General features: G+C 36.7%; 1 protein-coding gene across 3 annotated transcripts in view; it reads right to left on the bottom strand.

The window, feature by feature from the left end:
• Window positions 1–396: 396 nt before the first annotated feature.
• The window catches only part of GHR (growth hormone receptor), a 233381-nt gene continuing 211487 nt past the window's right edge, over window positions 397–22290 (bottom strand). For all 3 annotated transcript variants that reach the window (XM_019748545.3, XM_019748546.3, XM_074328964.2), the window contains exons 5-10: window positions 22078–22250; window positions 17475–17653; window positions 11604–11769; window positions 9197–9287; window positions 3744–3813; window positions 397–3414 (exon numbers count right to left, since the gene is read on the bottom strand). In XM_019748545.3, the coding sequence (XP_019604104.2) occupies window positions 2443–3414; window positions 3744–3813; window positions 9197–9287; window positions 11604–11769; window positions 17475–17653; window positions 22078–22250 (1651 nt within the window). In that variant the 3' untranslated portion in view covers window positions 397–2442. The remainder of the gene's footprint in view (window positions 3415–3743; window positions 3814–9196; window positions 9288–11603; window positions 11770–17474; window positions 17654–22077; window positions 22251–22290) is intronic.

Raw genomic sequence — 22290 nt, 5'->3', positions numbered from 1 at the left:
GGGGAAAGCTCATTTTCCTCCTTCCAGGCAACATGCTCAACCTAGAAATTAGCTTAAAGATTCAAGCACTGCTCTCTCTGCCCCGCGCCCGTCCCCCCACACGTCTTGCAAACTATAACTCATTGAAAACATGACTCTAAGAGCCTTAGAGGGCACAGATCAGACAAGCCAGGCTATTTCTGAGCTGGGCTCCTGTTTTCCCAAAAAAGAGAGGTAGGGAGCTGCCTCCTCTATGTTTATATATTCAGCTCATAACAAAAGTCTCCATACCCATTGCCAATGTGTTTACACCAACTGCGCTAAGGTCCTCTTTTCAATGGGAAAAACTCACAGCTTGTAGTCTGCTTGGGATGTTTTTCATGTGGGTGTTTGATAAGAGAAGCATACCATCACGAATCCAAGAAAATAAATTTATTAAACTTTGAAGGAAAAAAATCCACAGACATAAAGAAAGTTAAATATAAACTGCAGGACACAACTAGTCATACTAGTGAATAATGGCTTGTGTGGCCAGCAAAGTACCAAAATGACATTCTGAGACTGATTGAGGTATTTAGCTATTTTTGGCTATAGAAATGTTGTCAGCCTATTGTGAAATAGTAACATAGTTTCCCCAAACACACAGTTTTAAGTTGAATTAGGTTCTACATCGATGAAATTTTATATGAAACTAACTTATGTAGCTATTAGAGAAAACCATAGCAGCAAGGTAGCACAAAAGCTATTAAACATCTATTACGAAGTAACATGTTGAACTTTAAACACCCAATTCTAGCTTTTCACTGTCCTTGCAAGAAAGAGGGAATTTAAAATTACCAACCATTAGGCTTATTTCCTAAAAAGGTCCGAGCTAAATGGCAAATACTTAAGTTAAAGCTAACTTTAAAGTTTTATTAACCTTTTAAAAAATACTTAAAATGAGAAGCATTCTTCAGTGAAATAAGGTTCTCCTCTTTTTTGATAAACCTTGTGGGGAGCTATTAGAATGCTCCAAATAATGATGTTAGGGTTATGAAGGGACTGAAAAATTTATAAGTTTATAAATTACTCAGGCCCCTTCTTCTGACTACCTGTTTTGGGGCCAGTCCACTCAGAGAGGAAATAAAAAATGATGAAACATCTTCTTTTACTACTTTAAATAAATCCTATGCGTATAGAGTTTGGTGAGGAAGATAGTTTCCGCTTTTGGTTTAAGGAGATTTTGAGTTATCTGTGGGGATTTAAAATCTTGTTTCTTCTGTTTCTCGTTACCATAAATAATGAGCATGTGTCTGGCTATGGGCTATGAAACCAAAACCTATTTCTTGCACTTTTTATTCCATTATTTGGTTAACTTCATTTCGACTTGCTTCAACATACAAAACGCTTCTTGCACCTCATTCCCTTCTTAGGTAACTATGAAAGAAAACCATGCTGTGTTTAAGGAGATCCTGCTGCCGAGTTTCTAGGGCTTTCCTCTCAGGATCTGTGTGCCCTAAAAAACTCAGTCCCTGTGCAACTGCAGCCCTTCAGCATCCCGGTCAGTATGAACCAGCCATAATTGCTACTTCTCTCAGTATGTAGTGCTCTCACATGAACCAACATTTGTAAGAAAAGATTTTTTGTTTGTTTTTTGGTTCATGATAAGTTGACCTGTGCAACCGTTTTAAAGTTTTCTAAATGAACAAATATTTGTTTAAAAATTCAGATAAGACGAGCATGTTCCAATAATGCAAGTAACTACAATCATTGTGGAAGTGTTTAAGGAGTTTTGGGGAGGTATAAAAAGGGCCTTGTAAAAAACTAATTTATTTTCTTTTCTTTAGGTGCACTGACCAAAGCATTAAACGAGCTTTAGACTGTAGTTGCTACATTCTTCAGATGGGTCTGCATGAACTACAGTACACCGCATGTAGTGTAATATAAAATAGCCATGCTTGTAGTGTAAATTATTAAAAATATCTTCATCAATTTTGTGTCAAAATAAATTTTACATATCCAAACTATTTTTGTCTTCTTATCTATAATTTTAGTTCCCGATTATTTAAAAAAATTAGCCTGTGCTATAATTTGCATTCCATTTTCCTGAACTGCAAAAGCCACCTGATTTTTCGCTTTTTCAAAAAGCATGATTTACTATACATTAAAAACACAGCCATTCAATGCTTAGCATCACAAAATTAACAACCACAAGAACAAGATAATCACTGCCACTAGACAGTCTTTGAGACTACTCTTTAAAATATTTACAATTCACAACAGGAATATCTATCTGATTAAGCATTCTTTTTTTTTTTTTTTTTTTTTTAATATCATGTTTCAACATTTCAGGAAAAGGCATTTAGAATCCACACCTCCCCATGCCCCACCAAAAAAAGTTTAAACATTGTTTTGGTTTAAGCATTCATGTTCCAGCCAACTCTTTGCCATTAAATATTTAGCTCATGGGAAATCAAGGGAAGGCTACGGCATGATTTTGTTCAGTTGGTCTGTGCTTACATAGCCACATGATGAGAGAAACTCCTTGTCAGACAAGGGCAAGGCAGTCGCATTGAGCACGAGGCCCTGTGGAGACTGTACTATATGAATGGAGGTATAGTCTGGGACAGGCAGCTCAGAACTTGGACCCTCTTCTGCAGTCCCAGACCTCCCAGCAGTAGTGGTAAGGCTTTCTGTGGTGATGTAAATGTCTTCCTGGTTAAGTCTTGGCTCTACACGTGATTCGATCTCGACGTGAGGGGCCATAGCGATGCACTTTTTGGCATCTGCCTCGCAGAAGTAGGCATTGTCCGTGATGAAGTTTGCTTGGCAGAATGAGACCACTTCTGGATGTATGTCACACTGGGATATCCCTGCCTTATTCTTTTGGCCCGGGGAAAGGACCACACTCCCTGCTGGTGTAATGTCGCTTACCTGGGCGTAAAAGTCGATGTTTGCCAGTGAACTTGGATTGCTTAGCTGAGTATGGGCAGCCTGATGAGTTGACTCAGTTCCACCAATGAGAAGTGGTCTTGATTTGTTTTCCTCCGCTAGGATAACACTGGGCTCCTGAGTAGCAGGGGTAGCATCATGAGAGGATGGGTCATTTTGATTCTTCATGTCAAGGCACAAGAGATCTGCTTCCCCTTTTAACCTTTGTGGCTGAGCAACCTCTGAGGTACCATCACCCACGTCACTGGCATTGAAATCAGTCTCCAGAATGTCAGGTTCATAACAGCTGGTACGTCCAGAGTCATCATCCTTCGCCCCAAGGATAGTAAGTGATTTCTGATGGTCACTGCGTAGAAGTCTGTCTGTGTCTGATCCTTCAGTCTTTTCATCAAGGTCGTCGATATCTAGCTCAATGAATTCAACCCAAGAGTCATCATTGTAGAATTCAGGTTTATAATTGTCATGAATGGCTAAGATTGTGTTCACTTCTTCTAATTTTCCTTCCTAGGAAATGAAGAAAATTAAGATCTATGAAAAGAAACTCATAATGATTAAGTAATTTAACAAATTAACATTTAGAGACTAATTATGGTTGCCAATAAAAACAATAGTAATGGAACCGTATAATAAAAAAATAGCATTAGTGAAGAATTTTTAAACATATAAGATAGTCTCATAATGTTGAGATGTAATATTTAAAAAATTTTTCTCCAGAAGGGGTACAAAAAATGGAATGTGTTACATATAGCTTGCAAAAGCTCTCAACACAAGACAACGTTCTTCAGGTATCATTTAATTAGTGTTCTCTATAACTTAGATAATTTATTAATTACCTTGAATAGATCTGGATCAATTCCTTTAATCTTTGGAACTGGAACTGGGGGCAGAATCAGCATCTTAATCCTTGAAAACAAATAAACTTTTGGTTTGACATATCTTAAAAGTTGCACATTCTCTTATTTCAAAAGATAGAAATAAAATATTGACAATACTATTACTTATTCCCAATATTCTGGTAATTTATACATGGAATATGAGAAAGAGAAGGAAAATACTAAGCAGTAAATGATAAGGAAAAAACTATAGAAACAACAACAACAACAACAACAAGGCCCTCATCTGAAGTCAATTTAAATAAAATGTTGTTTTCCTATAACTTTTTTTCTTAATGTCTTTTATTGACAGCCAGCTTTAGTATTTAGAAGTGAGAAATTTAATTCAGTTTCAATTTCAGTTATAAGAAAGGTAATTTTAATGCACATCTTATTACTAATTTGCAAAGGGAAAGAAGGAAGGAAGGAAGGAAGGGCCAATCAACATGAAGCCAAATTAGGGTGGACTGGGATAAGTTTACACCACAGAGCTCACATTAATTATAAAGTTATATAAGATGATCTCATTAACCATAGTGTCACTTCAGCATTCATTTCAGTTGGGACAGACTAAATTTGAACTATAACTAATCAGTATGGGTTTATATACACAATTCTAAGATGCACTTAAATTTTCTGTGATTCAAATACTTAAATTATTTTCTGACTTATAATCCATTTCAGTGTCTATCCTGCCTGCTTTGTGCCTGTTGTATCACCAGTACTTAGAACAATTCCTGGCACATAGAAGGTACTCAATAAACATTTCTTGAATAAATTTGAATAAATCATTTATCTATTTTTCAAACAATGTAACTAGAGTTTTTTTATTTACTGAGTTCAGCTTTTTAAAATTTAAGTCTAGTTTGAATACGATATTATACTAGTTGTATTAGTTTCAGGTGTACAATATAGGGATTAAACATTTTTATACTTTACAAGGTGATCACCCCGCTAACTCTTGTAATTATTTGTCACCATGCAAACTTATTACAACATTATTGACTATATTCCCCTTCCCATTTTCACCTACCCTCCATACCCTTTTTTGTGGTAATCGTATCTTTGGTCTCTGTTCTATGAGTCTGTTTTTGTTTTGTTTGTTCACTTGTTTTGTTTTTTAGATTCCACAGATAAATGAAACCATACAGTATTTGCCTTTCTCTGCCTAACTTATTTCACTTAGCATAACACTCATGCTGTTGCAAACGGCAAGATTTCGTTCTTTTTTATTGCTGTGTAATATATGAGTGTGTGTCTGTGTACCACATCTTCTTTATCCATTCATTTATTGATGGACACCTAGGTTGCTTCCATTGCTTGGCTATTGTAAATAATACTGCAATGAACATAGGGGTGCATATATGTTTTCAAATTAGTGTTCTTGTTTTCCTTGGATAAATGCCCAGAAGTGGAATTGCTGGGTCATATGGTAATTCTATTTTTAGTTTTTTGAGGAAACTCCATACTGTTTTCCACAGTGGGGGCATCAGTTTGAAGTCCCACCAACAGTGCACAGGGTTCCCTTTTCTTCACATCCTCACCAAAATGTTATTTATTGACCTTCTGATAATAGCCATTCTGACAGGTGTGAAGTGGTATCTCATTGTGATTTTGATTTGCATTTCCTTGATGATTAGTGATCGTGAGCATCTTTTCATGTGTCTTTTTCCATCTGCATGTCTTTTCTTGTTCTCTGCCCATTTTTTGATTGGATTGTTTATTTTTTTGTTACTGAGTTATATGAGTTCCTTATATATTTTGGATATCATTCCTAGTGTTTGTTTTAAAATCAACATTGTAGCACTAGAAAAATAGCTCAGAGATTATAAATTTCAACGAACTCATTTTACTGTTTTAAAAAAACAACTCTAAGTGCCAGAGATACCACTATTGGGCAAGGATGATAACCTGATTTTTGTATACCAGCTGACATTCTACTCAATGTGAATGGACAGTTTAGTCTATTCAATAGGGAACCCATCTTCTGAATATTTACAGTACCTTTTTACCTAAACCAAGGTGTAAGCCAAATTCCATTTTATAAGTTGCTTTGAGTAGCCTCCATTAGGTTTACTCAATGGGACAAGTAGTAAGACAAGTTATTACTTATAAATATAAGATACAGGAAAAAACATAAATTATTAATAATAACTACCATTTTTTGAATGTCTCTGACAGACCAGGCACTGAAATATATTTTGCACTAAACTGTGGGTCAGCCAATTACAGCCTGTGGGCCAAACCTGGTCTGACCTCTGTTTTTGTAAATGAAGTTTTATTGGAATACAGTCATATTCATTACTTCACATATTGTCTATGGCTGCTTTTCTGCCTTTGTGGCAGAGTCGAGTGGTATGACAGAGACTGCATGGCTCACAGAAAACCTAAACATTTAGGCTTTCTAAAACAAGTTTGTCAGCTTCTGTTCTAAACAGTTCATGCAGTTCTTATAACTACCAAGAAGGCAGATGACATTACCGGTGGAAAGATTCAGAGATTTAAGGAACGTGTTCAAATCATGTACTAATACTTGGCATAGCTGGGGCTTAAATCCAAAGCACCTGACTCCAAAGCCCAGGCCCTTACCTGCTGTTATGCTGCTCTTATTTGGTTTTGAATCTTTAAATGAATATTTTAAATGTTCAAAAACATGCAAAAATGTAACCTAACTCTAATTATAGGAAGCAAAGATCCCCAAATGTCTAGTGCCTGACTTTTATGTATGCCTCTCCTTTGAAGGGGAGGACGACATTCAGGCACATGTTGGTAGTTAGCTTTCTATGAGTTGCAGTTGACCTTCTGCCAGGGTGGCCAGTCCTGTGGCCTGTAGGGCTCAAGTAGCTCATGCAGATGAATGAAGCAAGCCAGTTGGGTTGTCATAGGGAGGGATGCGGATGGTAACAAACTAGAGAATATATGTCCTTCCCAAATGAGACAGCTGGCCAGCTTCAGTGTATGTTGGCATGCAGGCATATGAACCCAGTTTCACTAGAACTTTCAGTTTTTAAAGGCAATCTGGAAATCTGAATTTTTGTGTGAAAATTCCCTACACTTTATAGCAAAATCTTTAATTCAAAATAAAAATAACATAAAATAACAAAACATGGTTCTGCAGGCTGACTTTGGCTTTCAGTTGCCAGTTTGCACTTGTGTTTTATGCTGATTCAGTTACTATTATTTTTTTCCTGATTGTAATAGCTTGAAGGCTACGGGTATGTCATATGATGTCACAGAGTACAGAATAAAGATAACCTAGCATAAAACTGTGTTTGACACTTTGCTATCATTGCATTCAAATCCAAATTACATTATGAATTTTGCTACAGTTACCTCAATTATCTGAATTAAGAAAGGGAGAAGTGGCTTAGATTGTGGACTTGCAAAACTTCAACCAAAGACATGGAGGACCTGGAGCTTTTTACAGCCTTAAGATTATGGGGAAGACTGACATAGCACCTCCTTCTTTGGAGTATTATTTTAATTGTTAGAACTACATGTCCTTTCCACACCTGCTGACAACTATTTTATACCATTTCCTATTTCATTAAAATGTGGAAAGTTAGACAATGATAAGGATTTAATGGCTAAATAAAAGAAAAAAAAATATTTTCTACACAGAACTTAATTTCGCACAGGAAATTTGGAAGTACAAAAAGGATTTCAAAAGAATTTCACAATTTGGTGATCTTGATCAGGGTTTATAGTTAAAAACTTCATTATTCATAGAAAATACTCTTTTAAACAAAGGTAAATATGTTTTCTTTGAAATTCTATTTGTTGAAAGGATACTTTTTCTCTGAAACATTGTTAGCTAGTACAATTTAACTACATAACAAATTTACTTGGCCTTCACAATGACCTGAAATTGACAGCTAATGTTAAGAATAAATTACTTTATATACATAGTGGTTTTATCTACTGCAGTTACAAACAAATTAGCCCTTCAACTGTACAGATCAATGAATTCAAGTTAACCAACAGAATAATTTGGCTCCTTTGTTGTTGACATTATTTAAATATATAAATTACTTAAAAGTCCAACAATGTATTTACTTATTTACTAATTTTACCCTAAACAACTGAAATCTGGGTTGTCCTGCTTTATAATAGTTGTGTTCGTAAAAGAGAAATGTTGCTAGAAAATCAGGTGCAAAATGAAATTCTATAGAGTGAATTTTGCTTTCCTATTGGTTGACATTATAAAACTGGAGATGACACTCTACTAAAAATAACCCTTTCTGCATTCACTTAGAGACTTTTAGCATGCTTGAAACTCTAGAACTCCAGTATTCTCAGAATTTTTCTTTCTGTCTTAATGTTGAAAAACGCCATAGGACTTCAAAAAATAAATTAAAAAGCTCTTACAATATATTCACATAGATCCTACTTTGATTTGTCGATGTTTCTTGGCTTCAGCTGGAGAACTTGTCTTCCATTCCAGGTAAGGTAACCAACCATTTCGGTTTGCTTGTAATTGAGGGACACAGGACTTCTAGTGCTAAAACCAGGAAAGTCCCAGGCAAACTGGGAATGTTGGTGACTCTACTTCTAGGTGAAGGGGCAAGATTAACTCATGGGACTTTAAAAATACTCTAAGAAAACTGACAATCAGTACCAATAATTTTTTCTATATTTGTACCAAAATTTCTTGTAGTCTGTACTGAGTTTCTTTCAGGAAGAAAAACAGAATGATAGATCTTATAACTCAAAGGAAAGTGAAAGGTCATATATTTTCTAATACTCTCATAATACCTATGAGAAGATGGAGGCCTAGAGAAGGGACTCAAACAAGGTCAAACATAGTGGCAGAATAATACCTGGAACCCAAGTCTTTTAATTCCAAGACAATGCAGAAAGGAATCTCTTCAAACTCAGAATTTTAGCTGTGTTGACAAATGCAGGCAAAATCATAAGTATCCACATAATTGAAACAAAATTTGAACTTACTTGAAATTGCCATTATATGAAGTCTAAAAAGGTTTTATTAGATTGATTTATCTGGGTGGCTTTAGTTTGCCACCTAAATTTGTTTGTACATTAGGACTGCGTCAAACTCCGCCAAAGGTGTAGTGCTACCTCACGGTCCTGAACGAATGGGCCAACTTTGAAGAGGTGAAGAGGCAGCACTGAGAAAACAGTTTTGTTACTTTTGTTAAGGAGGAGCGTATCACAAGGTGGCAGGCACCAGCCTCAGCCTCTTGAAGTTGTATACAACTTCCCCGATAGAACCAAAACCTGCTAATTCTCTTTGATGAACACAACACAATGGTAAATGTGTAACTGGAGATACTGTTTTCCTGGGTTAAAATTTTCACTCATGATTTGCAAAAGAAAATATCAAATAACAAATGGAAACATATGAAAATCTAAACAATTGGCAAAAACATCAAAGTAGATTATTTCACACCTACCTTTGCTGTTTAGAAAATATGAATAAAAATAATATCACCGTGAGCCCAAATATTCCAAAGACAATAATTAAGAACCATGGAAACTGGAAATCTGAAATACACGAGAACAATATTTCACTCATAGGATTAGGAACAGTTGAAGTTTACATTTCATTTCCTGTTTTCCCATAAAAATACTTCCTAATTTGTATTCATCTAGTAAAGTCAGTGATTTCACTGAAACAGAATGCAATGCTTTAGAAGTATTTTCTGTTCAAAGAACACTTCTTCAAATCCTTTCACATTAAAAAAAATCAAGATAAAGATATAGCATACACTTTAAGCACAATCGATGTTTATAAAACAAAACTGCTTTAAGCATCTTACCGTGTTTCCCCAAAAATAAGACCTAGCCCAAGAAGCAGCTCTAATGCATCTTTTAGAGAAAAAATGAAAAAGACCAGGTCTTATTTTACTATACTATAAGACCGGATAATATAATATAATATAATATAATATAATATAATATAATATAATGTAATGTAATGTAATGTAATGTAATGTAATGTAATGTAATGTAATATAATATAATATAATATAATATAATATAATATAATGAATACAATATAATATAATATAATATATCGGGTCTTATATTAATTTTTGCTCCAAAAGATGCATTAGAGCTGATTGTCCGGCTAGGTCTTATTTTTGGGGAAAAGGTATGAGTTCATGAAATGTCATTAAAGGCTTCAGCTGTAGGAAAAATTGCTGCTGGTTAACACACCACTTTACTAAACAGTGTCTACTTGGTTCCTTTTTCTTTTCAAGGTGTGGTGATATTTTTTTATTCTCCAGATTAAGGTCTATCAAAAAGATGGGGGCAGAGTTTTTATTTTTGAATCATGACTGAAACTTTTCAGACATGCAGAGCACATTATTTTACAGCTACAAAAAATTCCTTTGACGGAAGAAGATCAGAACTAGGGCTCCCACTTTCAGATTTTAGTAACTTTCTAGCAGACTTGGGGGGAATTTGATTGTAAAACTTCTATTTTATTCCTTAGAAACAAATGCCTACCAACTGCCTTGTAGCTGGTCCCCAGTATTCCTACACTGGCAGAGGTTAACTGCTTTTTAATTTAAAAAGACAGGTGGAATTTACCTTAACATTGTTTTATGAAAAGTAAGCTTTTAGACTGTAATATTCTTTCCTTGTTTTAATTTTCTTGAATTTTATTAAAATCCCCAAGGGAGATACAATGGGCATTATAAAGAATCAGTGGGGGAGAGAATACCATTTGTATCATGTGCTATTTATAGTTTTATATCAGTGACATATTCAGGAACACAACACAATGCTAGTGCTTCATCATCTTTTTTCTTTAACATGAAAGTAAAAGCCAATTCAAAAAAAATTTGTGTTAGGTGAATTAAATGCCATCACAATAAGCTTAAAGGGCGGTGGCAAGTGTTTCATTACATCTAATTGTTTGAAACAGCAAGCCTGTTAAGTATAGCTTAGAAAAAAAAGGAGTTATAGACATTTTTATTGAAGTGTCATTTAGTATCATGAATTCTACCTGTCCCATAAATGCATACACATAAATCTCATTTCTCGGTAGCTTGTAATTGTTTCATTAACAAATCTCAGCTCCTTATATGGCCCTGCAAAGTTCTGTATTTAATGGAGATGAGCTACAGCCAATTCTCATTTGAGAGTGATAATATTTTATACACTTAATATGCATTGTTAAGCAGCATTCTTTATTTCCGTATCCAAAAATTTTAATTCTTACATTCTGAATTCATAGTTTTCATTTTTTCAAACTATAATTATCTTTGCATTTCTCTTATATAGGATCCTCAAATGTTCCAAGTCATTTTTGAGCATAAGTGGCACACTACTCATTAAGCCTTCTCTAAGTAAAAGCCACACTTCAATTGTCTCATACCAATCAGCGTCTGCCTCTGACTACATATGCTGACTCAATATCAGACTTTCTCTTAGATGTCACATATTACATCCATCCTTATAGATACAGCATTTCTTCATTATGTACTTGAAAAACATTTTTTGCCGATTATAAATGCAAATAACTCATTGTAGAAAATTTTAGAATTATGCAAGCATATAAAGAAAGAATCACCTGAAATTCTGATATCTAGAGGTAACCCTTATTAATATCTTCCCTGGTCTAACTTGCATCCACCCCAGGACTTTTCCTGAATTAAATAATTCAAAAACTAAATCCTCCTCCTGCTTTTTAATGGATAATACCTGTTATAGAGAATGAGCTCGAGGTCTCTCACCCTGACATTTGAAGCTAATATATGATGACCTGGAGAACACCCAAATAGTGTAGGGAAAGTATCACTGCCTATTGATGAAGTCATGTTGGCTGCCATTTTAATCTTTTATTTTTACCTTCTTCACATGCCAATGGGCTCATCTGAGGAAGTGTTACATACAGCACCTCGCTGAACTCGCCATATTTTTCAGAGTTTCGTTGTCTGGATCTCACGCGCACTTCGTATTCTTTATCTAATCTCAGTGAGTACACTGGAACTGAGGTTGACAACACAGGGTCCATCTTTCAAGACAAAATATAAAACGTATTGGTTAGAGAGTCAACAGCTCAATGCAATAAACTGTACAAGATGTTCCTGCATTTGCATTCAATGAATTTCTGTAAAGTAGGTAATATTTGAAAATGAACTGTGGGGGATGCTTGCTATTTAAGGAAAGAAAGATCAAGGCAAATAACTTTACAAAGAATCATTTGTTAAATGGATAATAGGTCTCAATTTTATTTTGGTATAAACCCAAAGATATAATAGACTTTTATAGAAATGTAGCGATACCTTTGACTTACGTTGTCAAATATTCTAAGATCAAAGCATAATAAAATTATTATGGAAAATGACAGAACTATAAAGATGACAGATATGTCGCCTACCCTTTGGGATATTACAATGTTGTATGAAGACATAAGAACAGAAAAAGCAAACATATTTTCACACCAAAACAAATCATAGTCATTCTTTGGAAATTCTGGATAGTCATTCATAAAATCATAGTTGTCTTAATTGAACTTTCAAATAATTCTATTAGAAGCAACTACATACCTAATCTGCTTACTCTAGAAGGCTTAAAGACACCTCAAAATAGTTTGCTATTCAAAATCTGCAAAGAAAAGTCACAGGAGTCCTCAGTTAATTAACATCAGGGTCCTACAAGCCTTAAGGCCAGGATATTCTTTTACCTTCCTGGGGAAGAGTGGGTGAGAACACTAGACCTTTAAAACATGTTGCTATCAAAGAAGTAGACCCAACTAGTGATAGTGTTTTCCTCTAAGTCAAATATTTAAAGCAGGCATTCAATATGTATTTTTCATGTGGCTTCCGGTAGAACAGATTGCTCCTCTTTATAAAAAACGTGAAACTCACTTTTTCAACAGCATAGATTTTTCATATAAATATGATTCTCATTTGTTTTACTAAATCAGAAGCTGGACCTTCAGTTTCTAAAACAAATTTTTCTTTCACCTCAGCTAGTTTTTATTCACTAAGTATCTCTTTCTTTCCTATGTGTACATGGGATGGTAATTTTGCATCTTTTACAGAAGCTTATACTTAATACATGGAATATTTGCATGCCTAAAATGCTTTCCTAAAGGTAGGACTCTGAATATTAAATTTATTATTTTCCAAAAAAACCCCACCATTTTCCTTAAAATATTTTAAAAGTCTATGTTTTTATTCTTGAAATCCTAATTTCTCTGTCATTGTCACCAATGTTATTTCTTTACAAATTTTACTAATAACAAAGCCAGAAAGGGGTTCTTGGTGATTTGATCTATGGTCTCCTCTCCATCTTTCCTCCACCCTCCGCACCAGCCACTAAGATCTGTTCACAAGGCTCCTGCTGCCACAGTGAACTCTGCCACCTGTCTGTGAGGGAAAGCCTGTTCTTGGTGCAAGTATAGCGGAACTTCTAAGACTTTCCTGGCACTTTTCCTTACTCCATCCTGCTAGATAATACACATCCTATAGTCCTTCTTATATTTTACTGCCCAGATTTCTCTATTAGACTGCAAATTCTTTGGGGGCAAACAATGCCTTCATTATCTTTGCATTCCCAAAGCCCAGCACAATACCGGGTATACAGCTGGTGCTCAAGAGATAGCTCATACATTGTGGATAATTCTATGCCACCCATAAAGTCCTTAGAACACCATAAATTCTTAACTTGGTTTAGCAGGTAAATAGTTGTAAGCAACTACATGGTCATTAGTATTACTTCTATATTCAAAATGTAAACACCTGTTCAAAAAAGACACAATAATACCAAATTCAATATTACCAAATGGTAACATGAATTTCTGATACAAGCAACAAATACTAGCTTTTTCCCCTCTACTTACAAACCTCTCTTCTTTTTATGCTTATGACACTTGTACTCATAATCAATTAGATAGTGTGTTTCTTCCAGAAAGAGGCCAATTCTTATGGATAGGCCCTTGATATTCATGACAACTCTGTCTGAGACCCTTGCAAATGACCAAACTTATAAATACCATAAATACATGACTTCACTCATAAAAGGTAAGTAAACATTAACTGATCCCTTTGGATGATCTAATGCAATTTTTGTAGCAGGATACAATGAAAAGTACAACAAAGCCATATGTGAGACAGCCCTGAACTGTCAGCTGACTGAGCACCATGCTCCCTAGCTCCTGACTCAGGGTGCCTCGGCTGAGACATAACTACATGCCAGAAACTTTCAGGCTTGAAACTATGATCAATAAATGTATGAATGCTAACGTTCTGATTCACATCTTTGCTTTTTCTAGGTTGTCGAACTTTTTTGTTTCAGGACTCCTTTACACTACTAAAAATTATTGAGAATCCTACCGACTTGGTTTATTTGGGTTATAACTATCACTATTTACCACATTACAAATTGAAACTGAGAAATTTAAAAACGCTAATTTTAAAAATAAAATAATACATTGATTTCATGTTAACATATTTTTATAAAAATTATTGTACTTACCAAAAATATACAATTATAGTGAAAAGACTGACACTGCTTTACATTTTTGCAAATCTCTTTAATGTCCGGCTTAGTAGAAGATGGCTATATTTTTACATTTGCTTGTGAATTAAATCTGTTAGGATGTATTGTTTTGGTGGAAGTGCATGAATAAAATCTGTTCTCTCACAGATATGAGGTGTGATCAAAACATACGGTGAATGTTTAAATTAAAAAAAATTTACAGTAGAAGACACATTGCCATTAATCCTCCTTAAGATACTCCCCCTCACTTCGAACACACTTATCCCATTGTTCTTGCCACTCTCTGAAGCAGTTCTGGGTGTCCTCTTTTGTAAGTGTCTTTAGTTGTGCTGTCGTGCCTGCCTTGGTGTTCTGAACTGAGTCAAAACGTTTACCTTTTATGATTATTTTGACTTTGGGGAAGAGCCAGAAGTCACATGGTGCGAGATCCAGTGAATAAGGTGGATGAGAACACACCGTTATGTATTTGTTTGACAGAAAATGCTGTACTGGAAGCAATGTGTGACACAGGGCCTTTCCGTTGTGATCACAAAATACAGTGAATGCTGCTGTCAAGCACCATCCAACAGAAAGGTAGGGGATCTTCAATATGGGAAGCGGCACACTGAACCTTAGTAACAGTGTGTGACAAGTTTCAACTTCTTCATGTAGTCATTTGGGTGTGAGCTATGGTTGAGAGAAAGTGTGTCTTAAAGTGTGCTATAAATCATCCTCCATCATGACAACGCTCTTGTTGTCACACATCGCTTCTGGTATATGGCAATTTCTGTCAAATAAAAACATTACAGTGTGTCCTCATCCACCTTATTCACTGGATCTGGCACCGTGTGACTTCTGGCTCTTCCCCAAAATCAAAATAATTCAGGATATTGAGGCAGCCACAACAGTGCAACTGAAGACACTCATGAAAGAGGACTTCCAGAACTTCTTCAGAAAGTGGCAAGAATGATAAGATAAGTGTGTTTGAAGTGAGGGGGAGAATTTTGAGGATTAATGGCAATGTGTCTTTTCTGTAATAAATTTTTTAAATTTAAACATTCAATGTATTGTTTGATCACACCTCATATATAATGAGGAAAAGGAAGGATGTTTTAATAGCGTTTTTAGATAATCATCGATATTCTTCTTTAACACTGACACCCAAACTCAGTAAGTGGTATTTCCTTAAAGGTCAGTTGCAATGTGGAATCTTAAACTGTATCAATTAATCTTTTGTACTTTGTTACATTAAATTCCATGATTCCATTTAGTGCTTTGAATGGATCATGTCCCCATGAGTGATTTTGGTTACATCATAGTCATGTGGAAAAAACTGGTTCACTGAGTTCTGCAGATTTTCTAAATGTACACACATTTTATTATGCAATATTAAAATATCCCTTTTGCCAATAGTATCACCATTGATCTCATCAGGAAAGTCTTTAATGATTGGGAAGCTATCAAGCTTACGGTTACACATGAAAGTTTTCCAAAATCCTAATTTCCCCTTGAAAGCTACATTTTTTTCATTGCCGATAAATACTGTCAAGTGTTTTTCTTGAAGTGATAAGCTCATTTCATTCTTTTTCAAGAAATGTTTGCCAAGTATTTGCCATCTCAACTATATTAATAAATAACAATTTATCTGTTTATCAGTTGTTCTTTCACGTAAAAATGGTGTCCCATATGGTATTCCATGCAAACAACATCTAAATAGTTGGCATCTCAGCTGTTTAACTCTTTTCTCAAGACAACCATCAGTACCTCGGTATGCAGAGTGCTTTTGTGTATTTCTCATGTGTCACACGGAATATTAAAGAGCTATGTACTCAAAGGTCAAGATGTAATAAAATTAATTTTTACAGCTTCATGAAGGGCAGTATGATGTGCAACTGGCTCCCTCCCTTCCCATTCTTACTGCAAGTGCTTGGTGGTAAAGAATATAGTGACTATCAGTACACTTCGTACTACTGCCTTGATTTGTGCTAAGGCAGCAATAGTTTTCCCACCATCGCTTTTGTAGCATCAATACAAATCTCAACACAGGGAAACAAGGAACTATTTTAGTATTATTGTGAGAATTGTCTTGGCCTTGTGGACTCCTTAAAAGGGTCTCAGGAACCCTCAGGGGTCCACAGTTCACACTTTGAGAACTGCTGCCTTGGGGGTACGTAGCACAGTACCTTGTGCACAGTAGTTATTTCAATACCTTGTTGCTGAATACATGTTGGACTATAGCTTGAATTTAAAGTCATGTTTGAGTCAGCAGCCAACCAAGTGCTTTTTGCACCAAGTTGAAGAATAGACATCTAAATTAAAATGATGCTGAAAACAGAACCTCAAAACCCAATATTTAACTGTTCAAAGCTGCTCCAAATTTAGCTTTTCTTTAATGACAAAATCAGCTTCTTTTTACAGCAATTTACTGAATGGACAGGGCCTGGTGTCTCAAAGTTCTGGCTGTGCCAGGCTGCTGGGCATGACCTCATGACCAGCCAGAAACCACTTGGCTTGGCTAGGGCTGTGGCTGTGGGTAGACTGATTTAGAATTAGTTATATTGGGAGCAGCATGATAATCCTGTTTTTCTTTTTGTTGTGTGCCATGTGGAATTTATCTAAGTACCTAGTTCCCATGCACTTGGCAAGGAAGTGAGGACTTCAGAGGTCAACCAGTGCCATGCTACTTGCCTACATAAAAACCTCTTAGCTTGATTCTCCCCTAAGGTACTTAACAAAACATCCTTCTGAAACCTCTAAGGGACAAATGCCCTCCTTCTGCTTCCCTCCTGCAGTAATTTAATAACTTACTTTAATGGAAGTCTTGTAAGTAGTAGCAACTAAAGTCATGGGAGAATATTTAGCCATAGCTCACTGTTGACCTTGATCATAACCCTTCCCATGTTTCGCCACATCCCCAAAGACATCAAAGTGTCTAAAGTATACACTTTTGTTCTAAAGTCAAACTGAACACCAAGGGTGATTGGGGAAACAGTTTTCCTTCCCTTCCATAGGCTTCCATCTAAGCTGCATGTAAGCATCTGCTGGAGGACAGAATTCCAAGATGATATTTTACTGATTACATCGGTTTTCCTCAAATAAGCAATTATGAAGCAAATAGCAGGGGCATGTGGTATTAGGTCAAAAGAAAGTCTAATTATAAATGAGAGGGGGTTGTTGAAATTAAATGAAGAAAATGCAAAAGATTTTTAAGTGTGAGATATAATGATACCTTACCATTCTCCACTGGGTCTCGTTTATTTCTTTGTATTGCAGTTCATACTCCAGGACTATCCATCCCTTCTGAACGTCTGCATTGGGCGGTGGTTCCCATCTCACTTGGATGTCCGCATGAATCCCCGTTAAACTGATATTCAGTAAAGTCCAGTTGAGGCCAATTGGTGGATCTGGTTGTACTGTGCATTTCGGTGGAGAGTTAGTACACAGAGAGACACAGCTGGGTATTAATAGAATGCTTTCTTCTGAAGAGACCAAATTACTTTATACGTTTGTATTATTGATACTCGTAATTCTTCTAATATTTCTATTAGCATATTCTCACTTTTTTAACTTAAAAAAGAAAACACATCATTTTTTAACTTAAGGATGATCTGCTTTTAACTCTTAAAAGAGCCCCTACACAAAATTCCTTTTCGAGTCTAAAATCTGATCTATAAGTTTTGTTAAAGATCTGTCATGTTTTACATTTCTTTTAGCTCTGCTAGAATCAATGCTTTGGGATTTGGGCAAAGGAATTCATTTTAACTAAAAACTAAAAGAACAGAATCAGAAAAATCTATAGCATTTAAACATGTGGCTTTTTTTGGAACTTGGGGTAGAGAAATCCTTTTTTTTCTCTCAAAATGTTTATGATCTGGGGCAAGGCCCTTGTTTTATTTCTGTATTGCTACTAGTACAATCCTTCCCAACACTCAGCAAATGCTCCTTCATTTGTCATCTTCTGGCCACACGTGATCATTTCTTTAGACCTAAGAGGAAGGCAGCACACTGTGCTTTCAAATGGTGACGATTCGGTGTTTTCTGTCTTGCATTTGACTGTACACGGACAATCTGAAATCGTGTTCTGCTTGTTTCTACTGACATCCTGTACAATCTCAGGTAGATCTGTGGTATTCAGCCAGTTAGGCCCACAAAGACCACAATTTCCCAAAGGCTGATGAAGAGAAATATGGACTCCAAAGCTAGGAACTTTATCTAAATTTATATTCAAGATAGTCCTCAATAAATTACTGCTAGTTAGGTCTCAGTACTGAAGTTTCAAAAAACCACTGGCAGAGTAAAATTTACTTTCTTTTCTACTACATGCAGAGGTCACCTAGAGTGCCTCAAAGTCTGGGTCTCCAGGGTTGATCAGAGATAATATACACTGTGAGGAGCTCTTACTGCCTGTTAAAATCTGGTGGCCAAAGAGGGTAGCTCTTGTATTCAACCAGAGTGTAAACAATCATTGCAAAAGAGCATGCTATTGGCCACTGTGGAATGCACACCACTTAAAAAAAAAAAAGTCCAATTTTGACTAATCATGACTAAATTTTAGAAATTAAATTGGAAGGATTTGCAAAATAGCTAAGCTACCTATTGCCACATATTGACAGTAATATCCCTCTTTTCTGGACTGGTTGGGGACAGATGAATTCTGACAACTGAAGCTTAACCCTTTAGGTGACTGAACTATATAAAATGTTTTTGCTGGAAAAATTTTCTGAAACATGTCACTCATGTTGCATCTTAAAAATCTCCTCACTTTAAATAGAACAGGCTCCTTTTGGAGAAGGCTCAGGATCATTGTTCTAAGCATAGGAACCTCTCCCTTGCCTCTACACATACCTCCATGTGGCATACCTGACAACACCTCTGAGATGTTTAAAAAGCATTTGAGATTGAATACGTTCCCAAACAAGCCTACTCTTCTCCCCAGAATTTGCTCCTCTTTCATCTTCCCTCTCTCTTCATCCTTCCAGTTGTGCAGGATAAAAACGGTGAACTCTTCCTTGATTCATCTTTTTCTCACCACCCCACATTCTGTCAGCTGTACTTTCAAGACAGTCCCAGAATCCAACCACTTCTCACCACCTTCACCTCTATAACCTGGTCCTAGCCATTATAATTTGGTGTCCATCTTGCTACAGTCGCCTCCTAAACGGTCTCCTCCTGTGGTCTTTGTCCCCATTCAGTCCATTCTCAACACAATTGTCACAGTGACTATCTTCACACTTAAGTTAGATCATATCACTCAGCATTGAAAACCCTCCAAAGGCTTCTTATCTCACTCCAAGTGAAAGCCAAAGTCATTACACGGGCTGAAAGACTAGATCTCTTGATTTAGTCTCATCGTTCTCCTCCTTGCTCACTCTGTGCCAGCTCCTTCTCCCCGTGCTGGTCCGTGAGAGAGGAAAAGCATGCTCCCGCCTCAGCATCTTTTACCCTTGTTGTACCCATTTGCTGAAATGCTCTTCCCTCAAATATACACATGACTATCCTCTCATTTCCTTCTTTACCCAAGTGTCATGGTCTCTGTGAAGTCAACTCTGATAACGCTATTGAAAAAAGCAATACCGCTAGTGCTTCTGTTCTCCTTCCCTACGTTATTTTTTTCGTAGTATTGTCTCTTTCCTCCCTCATTGGGATAAAATCCCACCAGAGTAGACATTTTCGGTCCCTAGCACCTAGAACATGCCTGGTCCAAGGAAGAGACCCAATAAATATTTGCTGAATAAACTGAATGAATGACAAATGTCTAACTAACATATTACTTTAAATCTAAAGAGCAGCCCTGTGAGGTTGTAGTAGAATACATACGTAACACACGAGGACGCTGAGGTGTGTGACTGACATCTTAAGATCCTTTAGTTCTTTGTTGTTTCTCACTCTCAGCTCCCTCCTTCTCTGCTACTGTTGTAACTCTGCCCGTCCTCATCTTTCACCCTAATAATCACAAACTGTTCTCTCTCTGAACCGCTAATCTGTACTACCCCAATCTACCTTCCAGACCACAGCAAGACGAATTTCCCTGAGGCATTAGTAGCATGACAGGCGGTACCGTACAACTTTGAGATTAAGAGCACAGACTCTGGAGCTACGCCACCTAGGTTCAAATCTCAGCTCTGCCTACTAGCTGTTTGACCTTGAGCTAGTCACTTAACTGCTCTGAGCCTCGGTTTCATCATTTATAAAACGGGAATTACAATAGAACACATGGTTACTATACCTGACCAATGATGAATGCTTTGTAAGCGTTAGCTACTGCTATCCTCAGGTCATTTCCATGCTTAAACACCCAAAAATGTACCCCTTGGCGGTAAGATAAAGTCCAAATTCCCTTGTCGGCTACACAAAACCACCGGTGATTTCTCTTGCCGACCCGTCAGGCCTGCCTAACTGCTCCTGGGTCTTTGAACACTCTGAGCTGTTTGTTACTTTTGGAGGTTAGTAGTTGTTGGAAGTACAATCCATTTGTACACCTGGCAACCCCCACTGATGCACTGAGATGTCACTGAACTGTCACGATCTCCATGTAGCCCTTCCTCATCCCTTGGGTCCAATCATTTGCGCTTTGGCCACCAGCTTGGCTTGCTGTGTACACCACACACCTTGAGTCCAATACCTACTGTGTGGAATTGCAATTATTTGTTATTGTTTATTGCAGTTATCTGTTCACACACCTGTCTCCCCAACTTGATTGTATCTTACTAATTCGGGCACAGTGCACGAACAGTGCCTGGCTTGTGGCAGGCGCCCAGTGAAAGTTGTCCAGGTAAATGAGCAGGTGGGCTGTTGGCAGAGGCAGGGTCAGACACCGGTCTTGACCCAGTGTTCTTACTATCACCATTTAGCCACTCAATAGCTCTGCCTATTGATGTCAGGACTTATACTAAATAGTCTCTCTAAACTATACAATTGTGTTTTCTTTTCTGCTGAAGTTTTCTCAATCTTCTTCCTCAAAGTCAAGCTATCAGATTTACTTGTTTCTGTCTGTAGCTTCCAGCCACATTCTCAGTCTCTTCCAGTCAGCTGGTGCCTAAAAAAACCACATACTAGAACAGCATATGTGAGAGCAGCTCCAAGGAATTCCTATAAGCAACAAATAGGCTTTTGTATATAAATTTGAGGCACCAATGTCAACTACTCAAAGTCATTCTTTGATTTTTCTTTTCTATTTGGCTGTTTATACTTACTATAGTTTAAACATGAACATTCCAATTATAGTTGTTTGTTTGTTTTGTTTTTTGCTTTGTTTCATTTCCCCTGTGTCCATATGATGGGCAAAGGGTAATCTGTTTGGATCTTTCACTTAGTTCTTTGAGCTGATTATCTCCAATGTTTGTCTTGAGATCTTATAAACATGTCTTTTAACTGATTCGGGCTGTTTTGTAAAATTCCAGAGTAGTCATGCTTTGTGATAAAGAAACTCTAGGCATGTATTAGAGCAATGATAGAGATCAGAGACCAACATATGCCAGTAGACCTGAATATAATAACCACATGAAATTATTAGGAAAGAAGGACTCTTAAGAGTACACTGAGTTTGTCCCTTGCAGTGGCACACAAGGTCCAGCTGACCTTTTCAAGGAAAAGTCTCCACAAAGCTCCTATTCGTTACTTTACAACACTTATTGCTGGATTCTTTTATGTTAGAGCCAACTTGTGTTCCTCTGCCCTTTCCCTCTTGTTCACCAGCTGATCTTGTGCCCTGTCGACTTCCATCCACCCCTTGAGCATGATGACAAAGTCTTCCCACACGAATACGCTAGGACGTTGCAGGCTTCCCCGCTTACTTACTCTAAAGCCATGTCAAATAAAACACAAACCTGTAATTTACCTATTTCCTCAACAGAAAAGCACTTTTGATCCACAGTACCACCATTGCTAGTTAGCTTGATACAGTAGGGTATCCAAATGGAGGTATAAGATGAATTAAAGTAACAGCTGTTTTCTCCAGCGGAGACATAATCGGGGCATTCCTTCCAGTCTTGAGTCCATTCTTGAGTGCTCCTGAAATGGAGGATGAAAGAGGATGAATTGTTCCAAAATC

Source organism: Rhinolophus sinicus, chromosome 3 (assembly GCF_057876585.1).
Source record: "Rhinolophus sinicus isolate RSI-liver-muscle chromosome 3, RSI-T2T, whole genome shotgun sequence".
Taxonomy (NCBI): Eukaryota; Metazoa; Chordata; class Mammalia; order Chiroptera; family Rhinolophidae; genus Rhinolophus; species Rhinolophus sinicus.
This window is presented reverse-complemented; position numbering and strand designations above follow the sequence as displayed.